This window comes from Hibiscus syriacus, unplaced genomic scaffold, assembly GCF_006381635.1.
Source record: "Hibiscus syriacus cultivar Baekdansim isolate YM2019G1 unplaced genomic scaffold, ASM638163v2 tig00011718_pilon, whole genome shotgun sequence".
NCBI classification, from domain to species: domain Eukaryota; kingdom Viridiplantae; phylum Streptophyta; class Magnoliopsida; order Malvales; family Malvaceae; genus Hibiscus; species Hibiscus syriacus.
In genome coordinates this window covers 907,543-917,757 of record NW_024062254.1, presented here as the reverse complement: position 1 = coordinate 917,757, position 10,215 = coordinate 907,543, and the positions used below count along the sequence as shown (strand labels likewise).

Sequence of the window (10,215 nt, the reverse complement as noted above, 5' to 3'; positions counted from 1 at the left end):
TTTTTAACTATTAGTATTCAATTTATTAATTGAATAGATTGGTGCTTATTTTGAAGTTCGAATTTTCTTTAGTTAGTTTTTTATTTTACTGATGGTGTTTACTCTGAAATTTTGTGTACCCTCATTCAAAAATTGTGTTACTGTCCTATGTGTGTCCACCCTCAAAAACATATTTTTGGATCCGTCACTATATCCACAACTCATGATAGGTAAAATTATTTACGCGGTACTTTTTTAAATTCACTCCACATCTATTACCCTACTAGATACCCACTATCCATCTTGTATTAGTCCATATCCACCTCAATTTTAAAGATTGAGAATTTAAGATAAGAGAAACAGTGGTACTCAATTAAAATGTTTATACCCTAATATTTGGTTGAAATACAAGAAATGTCCTATAAACTCTTAAGATTTATAGAATGATATCTGAAATTATATCTATGTTCATAATGATCCAAAATTTACATGGTGAATAGTTAGTGGGCGGACGAATATGTTGCAAGCAGATGAGGGATTGTAAGGTTTCAAACCCATCACCTATATACTACTCACGGTCGATATAACTTTTTACATATGCACCCACCAACTAATTACTAAAATTATCTATTTTCATCCTAATTAGAGTGAGTGCGATTGAAATCCGTAAAATTATATTTTCGTCTATCATCTCTAAATAAGAGTTGTTAAAGTATTGCGTGAAAAATAAAGAATCTTTTGATTATGGAATCTTTTAATTTTCGAATTAAAATTGAGATGGTAAAAGAAAATTCGTCCCATATTCATCCCATAACATCAATTCTTTGGATTTTGAGATCTCCGGCAACAACCGGGACCCCGCCGACGATCATTGAAGGGGAGTAGAAGAAGGTTTTAACTTTTCTTTTTGACAGGTTCGGTAAGTTTCCTATTTTGTTTTGCTTTTTGGGCTAATCCTATGCAGCACGCCTTAAATTTTAGGGTAAATTATATTTAGTATTTAAATTATCAATTTTGATTCATGTTAGTACCTAACTTTTTTATTTTTTAAAACTATGTCTAACGTTTAGTTTTCATTTCATTTTAGTATCCGTCATTAAAACTGAACGTCTTTACTATATAAATTATCAGTTTTGGTCTGTTTTATATCCAAACTTTAAGTATGATTTTGAGAAAATTAAAAGTTTAGATACTAAAACAGATTAAAACTAATAGCTTATGTACTAAATATATAATTTACCTTATATTTTAAAAATATTATCAAAAAAGTGAAATTGAAGTACTACCACGTGCAATTTTTAAGATAAAATAAACAAAGGTGTATTACACTTACATCATTTAACTTCGATTTTATTCTTATTTAAAATCCTTTTAATAGTTTAAAATAATTATAAAATATTATTTATTCATAATCTCTTTAAATTATTGATAATATTTATATATTCTATGAATATATTAAAACTCGTGAATTCATAATCTTTAAAGAGATTAATAATATTTTTTATTATCGAGATTAAACTCGTAATTTTTATGTTGTGTTTGGTTCACGAAATGTAAAATTATCAATGTGAATAAAAGATTATCGGGGAATAAGATTACTGAGAATGTTGTATTTTGTGTTTGGTTGGTTTAGCAGGAATGTAAGATTACAATGTTTGTTTAAAGAAGTTAATGATTACTGGAATGTATATTTTACTAAATTATACTTATTATATATTTATTTTTTTAACAAGTTGAATTCTAATATAATATTACTATAATTAATTTATATATTTTCTTTAAAAAATTTAAATTCATAAAATTTATATAATTTTTTTACAAAATTAAAAAGATAAATAGGTTTAATAAAAGGGCAAAATTTTATTTTAACCCTGAACTTTATATAAAATTTTAATTATAGATTTTTTTTGTAAATCTAAAATAGTTTAAGAATAAATTTGTTGGATAACTTTAATAGAATTTTTATTATTCAACGACAGAATAATGATATTTTTGAAAAATAAAATTAAATGTATTTTATTTCAAAACGCCGGTAATCCAACAATACCTAAAGAAATGAGTAATCATATTCCCGATAATATATTAAAAAATTTATTGTTAGTAATAAAAGATTATCGATAATATAATTAATGGCGAAACAAACCTAAGGAGATGAAGATTTCATTCCCCCCGTAATCCTTTATGCGTCCCTAGAGAAACTAACAATACTTTTTATTACTAAGATCGAATTGAACCAAAATAAAGCTGAATGACACGTCTTCAGTAAAGCTCTTTACTTTTTGACAGAACTACTCCCCGTCTCTGCATCTCATCAGCATCAAGCAATGGCATGCTCGAATATCTCTCCCCTATTTCCATTATTCCTTTCCATTCTCTTCATCAGCTCCCCCGTCTTTTGTGACACTGGTAAACCTTTTCGAGCTTCTGGATCTGGGTTTTTGCTTTGTTGTTTGACCATTGACCTTGTTGATTACTCTGAATTCTCTGTTATTCGTCCTTGTTAACTGTTTTTTCAATTTGGGTATTATTATTCTTTCATTTCTTCTTATATGGTTATTGAATGTGCTGTTTTGCTTTTATATTCTTAGTTATGAACCCATTTCAAACTCTATGTATGTATGTATGTATGTATGTATGTATGTATGTATGTATGCATGTCTAATTGTTAACCTAAGATGTATTTCAAATGATGTTCTGTTATAGCATTTTGGTTTTTGTTGTTTGAAGATCATGGATAGTTGCAATTCTTTTTTGCTTGACATTGTTCCTAGTTCCTTACTCTTGATTGGAGTAAATCATGGAATCGAATGATAACTTGACCTACCGATGTTGAATCCGATGATAAACTTGTTAGAAGCTTACTAGTCTTAGCAGCTTGTGAAAGTTCATGATTAGGGCTTATCTTAGCCCCTCAAATATGATCGAGGTAATAGGTTCAAGTCTTTACATTCAAAGGTTGGTTTGAAGATCAAGCTAATGAATCCAGATTCAGAAAAAGTCGTAATGCGGTTTCGGTACCTTCGGTCGATGAGAAAACGAGGGTAATTTGATTAGAACAACCATGAGGCTAGTTATCAACTTCTAAATAGCTTTCATGTTTTGTTTGGAGCTGGAATGTGTTAAGTTCACGAGCTATGGATCGTGTCATCGGGCGGTTCACCGGAAAACATGCGTCAATCAATGAAATCTTATCTCGTGAAGAGCCTATATATGGAACAAGTTGAAAGGAGCACCTAAGAGAGAACCTTAAACCTTTATAACTGGAGTGAAATTCTAAGTAGCATTTTGAATCTGCTTGAGATTTTTCGGCCTGCATCGTCGGCAACTTCGCCAATAACCCTGACCTATCAAAGTTACGATCACACGAACTAACAAATTTGAACTACTTGGGGTTTCATAAGGGCCCTGCTTGATGGAACTAGAGGAGATATCCCACATCACACTTGTTATTTTGACATGATTTGTGTGTATGGTAGATTCTTCCGAGGGTGGTTGTGCTATTACTGTTCTCTAGGTTACCGTCTCTTGATTCAGGTACACGTATGTCGTTTAGCCATATTACTACAATCCGGGTTTGATATAGTTCAGTCTGGCACTTTCCTCTCTGAACTAGAGGCTTTTGTGTCGCTCTCCGACTACAGAAAGCGGTTACCGGTTCCCGTATTCTGAAATGTCGTTCATGAGAGAAATGTTGGTGAATTTGAATGACTTGCGTTGAATAAGTATTTTTCTCTGATACTGTTAGATGGTTGATGAGGTTCGACTAGTTAAGCAAGAATGTGGGATAATCTAGCCTCGTTACGGAATAATTGATCGATTTTCGAGTAAGTTCATGAGTTGCATTGTCTTTCTTACATTTAGTTCAAAATTTTGATTGCATTTGCATATTCATTGGCACCCGGAATGGAACTTGTTTATTTGTGTTCTTTCACCAAGAATTTGTTTTCGGAATGAAGATATTTTGTTAGCATCTCCGATACGTATCTAATTACTGGATTTCATCTCGACAATCAACAGATGAGGAGGAGAATCCTCTTAAAAGCATCAACAGCTACCCAGTGCCTTGCTGATGAACTAGCTGATGAATTCAAGAACCAACCTTGCACAAACTCCACAGGTGCCAACGCGGTTCAGGCACTGAACCACAGTTCACTAACTACTCAAACCTTCTAGCCAAATGCCATTTGAACGTCTCCGTCACGAGGGACGTTGCAGTAATGCCTGCCTGTGTTCCCAATCTGGTTCCGAGCCTTGTGCTCACTAATTTTACGCAGTCTTAGTACTCCGATAATCTCAATGAAACCAAGTATACAGGCATTGGGACCGGCTCCGACGGAGACTGGATCGTTGTTGTTCTGACTACCAGCACAGCTGAAGGAAACTATGCTACAGCTACTACTACTAGTGTGGCTAGTTCAGTTTCCGAGATGAGCGTAATTCATCACCTGCTATTCCTCGTCGTGATCGCTTCCTACTTGATATGAGCAGCAGCAATCTTTTGTTTCTTTGGTGTTTGCTATGTGATGGCATTCATATTACTATTGAACAATAAATTTGCTACATGATATTATACTTTAGCAAATGCATATACCTTTAACCATTGTATTGTATAGAACAGACTTACAGTTATTGCACAACATGAATCTGCCCAGATTTCTTCCTCAAGGCAGATGCATCTAGAAGATTCTTTATTAAGCACTCATTTATCGAGAACATTACGAATCGAGGAAGGGGTGATTTTACCAGGACTTGAATCTCAGACCCTTGAAGTGAAACTACAGGGCTTCAATCACTAGCTTCTTTGGGTTGTCATTAAGCACTCTTTAATCTAGGTTGGACCGTAAAAAGATACCTTCGAAGAGCAAGCAATAGGACCCATGTCGTCTTCGAGATCTTCTCCTTTATCATTAGAAGCAATGCCGAGCTTAGAACGGTCTTCAAGATCTGTGCTTCTATTCCCTTGTAAAATCCCAACAGCCCTTCCCTTTTCCATATCGAATAGAGCGCCCCTGTAACCGTCTTTTTCTTTTTTGATCCAGCTTCCTTGGTTTCATCGTTATCGTCCGAATCTGCAGCCTGAATTGTGACCTTACACCTGTTGAACGATTTTAACAAAAGAAAGTAGAACTTACCACTTCAATCGATGAAATATCGGATAACAAGTATAAGGAACTGTGACTGTCCGCTGGAGGATGCCGAATAGAATTGACAAAGTTACCTTATCGCAGGGTAAGTCACAAATGTTGCGATACACTTCGCAACTGCACCGAGAACAAATGCGGAGAAGGCTGAAAGAGACTGGGGAGATGAACCAGTACCAGTTTTCTCCTTTAGCTGCCTATTAAGTAGCCTTTGTTTCAATTGATCAAATGCAGTATACTGCAGAAAATATAACAGTGTAATGTCATACTCACATTCAACTCGCAATGTTAGGATTCCGAGGAGGCAAGATGTTCCCATCAACTCGAAACAAAATTACAAACTAAAACAATCCGGTTTCCAGGATCTCGAAATCGATCAACAATTCGACTCCATATACTTGGTATCAGTACCTGAATAGATGGATTCGTAGTAAGGAGAAGAGATATGTCGAGTGCATCAAATGCTTCACTCCAAGAGCTCTCGGAAAGCGTCTTCCACAGTCCTTTAGACTTGCCGAATTCACTTGTCTGCATTCTTGAGGCCGCTGTATCCAGGGGCTGTGATAACAGGCAACAGTAACACGAAAACAGAATGTTCATTTCGAAAGGCGCGGTAAGAAAACCGTAACAAAATACAGGAAGGATACAGAGCTGCATGGAATTAAGAACTTTCCCACACATTCCAGCAAAAGAATCTACTCCATTTTCCACCTAAACAAACGAAATTCGAGTTCCGATTTCCAAAACAACATTTAACCCCATCTAACAAGATTCATAACCAGTTCTATTAATGAATCTAACAACACAAAGATCTTAAATGGCTCACCAAAAGAAACTTCAACACCAACAATCATACATATATATGTATATAATCAAAATTTCAGTACCTGTGTAATTATCACAGTACATGCCCCAGCAGCAACACCAACAATCAAGTTTGCTTTAGTACCAATAGTCTTGTTTCCAGTCTTCTCCAAGTACAGCTTCTTAAAGAAGCTGTAGCCATAAAAATAGACGAACTGTGAAATAAAAGACTGCAGATTTTTGGTCCCAAGACCTTGATACAATGAAAGAACTTGACCATTAGCTATTGCTTCCCACAGAACAGCTGAAGTGTTCCTGCATGAACCAATGCATATATCAACACTGATAAAAAAAAAATCTTTGCTTCTCAAATACATGTGAATCGTTTCAACAAGTTCATAAATTTATCAAAAAAAAGAAGCTACTAAATCAATAATTCTCCAAGAAATTCACAATCATAAAGCAGACAACTTCAAATGGGAATAGTTGTAAAAGGGGCAGTAAACAAAAATATCTAAGAACTTCAAGTGGGACCCAAAACAAGGTCCAAAAATCTGGGCATTTTTGGACCTGTATTTTTGTTGGTGGTGAGCTCTAACTTCAGCTTGGTACTTGGTTTTACAAGTATCGAGAGGGTACAAAATGGAGGTGCTGACAAGAGCTCCGATGGCTCCTGATGTTGCCTCTGCTAAAGACCCAAGATCAAACGCCATCTTTAGCTTATCTTCTTAGCACCGAAATTCTACAGTTCTGTAGAAAAATGCTTATCCAACCCAAGGTTTTGGGCAGATGGGTATGGATTAATGAAGAGGCTGAGTTGTAGAAACGTGAAAGAAAAACAAAAGTTTTGAGAAATTGAAGCAAGTTTTGGGAGTCTGTGATAAATCTTTGGTTAAATTACGTATTTAGTATATAAACTATCAGTATTAGTGTATTTTGGTATCTAAACTTTCAATTTTTTAAAATCATACCTAATGTTTACTTTTTATTTCATTTTAGTACCAAATCATTAAAAACTTAAAGTATTTAGTGCCTAAACGCGTGGGGTAAGTTTTAATACCTGAATTTTTAATCTTTTCAAAACTTGACGCTAAATTTTAAACTAGATAATAAAATGAAACAAAAACTAAAGTTTTTAACGGTGGGTACTAAAATGAAATCAAAATTAAAATTTATGTTTATTTTGAAACAAATAAAAATTTAAGTATTAAAATAGATCAAAATTGATAGTTTAAATAATGAATGCATAGTTTACCCTAATTATTTTTATAAGTTTTTGTCGTCCGATTGGGATTGAATCTGGGCTTACGCCATCTTCTTTGATCCCTTTTGCAGTATGGGATGGAACTGGATAGATTAACCACATGGTGTCGGTCGAATGGCCTGTTTTGGTTTTTTCTTCCGGATAAACTACGTACTTAGCCATATAATTATTTACGAAATTCTATTTTGATCATTTAATTTTTTAAAATTATATCTAACATTGCATTTTAATTAACCACCGTTTTCGTTAATACAAATGTTTTAAAACTAGCTTACAACTACAAAATACAATTAATTGTATCATACGTCCTTTAATTAAGACATCCATTCTAAATTGAACCCTAAATTTTTAAACATTTTAATTTTATCCCTAAACTATGACTGTCATTCTAAATTAATTCTCAAAATTTTGAACATTCCATTTCCATCCCCAACTAAGTTCTTCATTCTAAATTGGTCCCCAACTTTTTGAACATTTCAATTTCATCCCAAATTATACGTATATACTAATCACATCCCTTGTTGATAAAATCAACCAAGTTATATTATTATATGTTTTAAAAGATAAAATTTAGATTAAACTTTTGTGCAAACAAATTACATATTTGAATAAATTTAAGGAAAAATTGAAAGATTCAAAAGTTTGGGGACTAATCTAGAACGAGATCCATAGTTTGGGGATAAATTAGAATGTTTAAAAGCTTGAGGATTAATTTAGAATGAAATATAGTTTGGGGATGAAATTAGAATGTTTAAAAGTTTAAGGATCAATTTAAAATAAGTGTCATATTTTAGGGATATATGATGCTTAACTCTATAAAGTACTATAGAAACAATATTTATTTGATTATGTAATAAATTATTATGTTAAGGGGTAATTGGACCAAATATCCTCGATCTTTAACATTTATTTTGAATTGATCTTAAACTTTAAAACTTTCTGAATGAGTTATAAAGTATCAATTTTGAATTAATAAAAATCGTTATATAATTAGTATTAAGTGTTAGCTCAGATACAATATGCAGCATGTATAGAAACTTAATTGTCTAGAAGTTGAAAATCCTGTATTCGACAAGAATACGACATCGGAAAATCGTGAAGCTTCATGGATTTTGCCTGCACCGACTCTCCATGTTCTTGATATACGAATACATGGAGAAAGGGAGTTTGTTCTACAATCTAAGAGATGAAGTGGAAGCTGTGGAAATGGATTGGATGAAAAGAATTGAGATCATCAAAGGCATGGCTCATGCTTCGTGTTACTTGCATCATGATTGCACCCATCCAATAAGTTCATCGAGACATATCAAGCAACAATGTTCTATTGAACTCAAGGTTTGAGGCCTTCGTAGCCGACTTTGGAATTGCTAGAATGTTGGATCTTGGTTAATCTAATCACATCATTCTTGTTGGAACCCGTGGCTATATAGCTCCAGGTGATGTTTCCCTTCTCTTCAACTTCATTTATCAACACTTTTTTCTACAAAAAGTATATATATTTAATTGAATTTATTTTTATTTGATTTGTGCATACAAAATGTCGATAGTAATTTTCATTCGAGTGACGTTTCTATAATATAATATTATTATTATATAAATTATTATATTATTATTATTATTATTTATAAAGACCCGAAGGCCCAAATTACAAGCAAATCCAGGCCCGTTACAACCAAACCCGAGCTAGGACCAGACTCGAGTCCAGATTGATTCAAGCCCAACAACCCGAGCCAGGCCCATATCCAGCAGGCCCGCGAGAAGGCCCACACATGCTACTAGGGTTTCCACACAACTCTAGCGCCGCCAGCTCATCTCCACCGCACGATTAGGAAGCATATCAAGTGTCCAGATGCATCCAGCAGGAGCCCTAGGGTTTCATTATACCCTAGGGCCTATTCCGGTCGCCCCCAGCTATTCCAACCAAGGGAAGCCATGTCTCCACCGCCTCTCCAGAACCCAGTAGAGCTCTCCCAAAGGTTCCAGAAGAAGTATCTCGACCGTACAACACATCGGTCTATGGTGAGTCACCACCGTAGGTCTAGTGACTCACCGAATTTCATCATCATTACAGCCAAACTTTGAGGCCTGTATAAGGCCGAACCTACAATGAAAAAAGGAGAGACACAGCGAGAGAGACAACGAGAAAAAGAGCGGCACACACAAACATAGAGAACGACGAGAGTCATATACGAACCAAACAGAAACGAAAACAATAAAACAACAGAAAATCACATAAGAAAATGAGAAGGAGCATACCTTGCCATCGTCGAAGCCCGGAAGAGTCGTCGGAAAGTTGTATGTTCGAAGGTAAACGGCTAGATCTACGAAGATTTGTTAGGTTTTAGCCAAAGGGGAGGCCAAATTTAGGTTTAGGGTAAACAAGGCTTCGATTTGGTGGGTTTTGAAATTTTTCGACCACAGTGGGTGGTGGTCGGCGGTGACGACGATCGACGGTGCATGGTGGCCGGCCGATGGAGGGAATCCTAGAGAGAAGTAGGAACTTCTCTCTCTAAGAGAAAGAAGCAAAAGAGAGGAAATGGGGAGAATTGGCCTAAATGGCCAGTTTGGGGTATATTTATACCCTCCTTAAACGACATCGTTTTGGGGAGGGGGCTTCTGTGTAATTTTTGTATGGGTAAACTATAATCGTGGTCCCTCCAGCTTTGTAAACCTTTTATTTTGGTCCCAAAATCAGGTTTTCGTACCTTTTAATTTTGTTTTTGTATTTTAGTTATTTTAATTTTAGTCACTGCTATGTTTATATATATATATATATATTTAGGCTAAATATCTATTTTAGTCCCTTAAATATTAATAGTTTTTATTTTAGTCCCGAATTATGATTTAGGTTAAATTACATTATTAGTACACATTTTTAATAATATTTCGAATTAGGTTAATTAATTTTAATATTTTATATTTTAATCATTAATTATTATTATAAGATTAATTATAATATTAGTATTTATATTTTATGTTAGGATAATTTTATCTATATAGTTTTAATATTCAATATTACAATAGGAT

The 10,215-nt window shown here is 34.2% G+C and overlaps 1 protein-coding gene across 2 annotated transcripts; it reads right to left on the bottom strand.

Annotated features, from left to right (window-relative positions):
* Positions 1-4,741: 4,741 nt before the first annotated feature.
* LOC120204880 (peroxisomal adenine nucleotide carrier 1-like) lies at positions 4,742-7,270 on the bottom strand. 2 transcript variants are annotated; one of them, XM_039204895.1, is made up of 6 exons: positions 7,195-7,270; positions 6,495-6,674; positions 6,008-6,239; positions 5,532-5,678; positions 5,198-5,358; positions 4,742-5,074 (listed from the first exon to the last, which is right to left on the bottom strand). In XM_039204895.1, exons 2-6 carry the CDS (start codon positions 6,635-6,637, stop codon positions 4,792-4,794), a joined length of 966 nt encoding a protein of 321 aa, XP_039060826.1. In that variant the 5' UTR covers positions 6,638-6,674; positions 7,195-7,270; the 3' UTR covers positions 4,742-4,791. The 2 variants fall into 2 exon arrangements, with proteins under 2 accessions (XP_039060826.1, XP_039060825.1); XM_039204894.1 differs by lacking the exon at positions 7,195-7,270 and having other exon boundaries at positions 6,495-6,764.
* Between the last annotated feature and the right edge of the window lie 2,945 nt (positions 7,271-10,215).

What these genes read in the sequence shown, in the direction of transcription:
- LOC120204880 (XM_039204895.1), bottom strand. Translation starts at nt 6,637, where the DNA reads ATGGCGTTTGATCTTGGGTCTTTAGCAGAGGCAACATCAGGAGCCATC. An exon ending in GTACTGTGATAATTACACAG is followed by an intron (nt 5,679 to 6,007) that starts GTACTGAAATTT and finishes CTGTTATCACAG; the next exon opens with CCCCTGGATACAGCGGCCTC. An exon ending in CTACGAATCCATCTATTCAG is followed by an intron (nt 5,359 to 5,531) that starts GTACTGATACCA and finishes TATTTTCTGCAG; the next exon opens with TATACTGCATTTGATCAATT.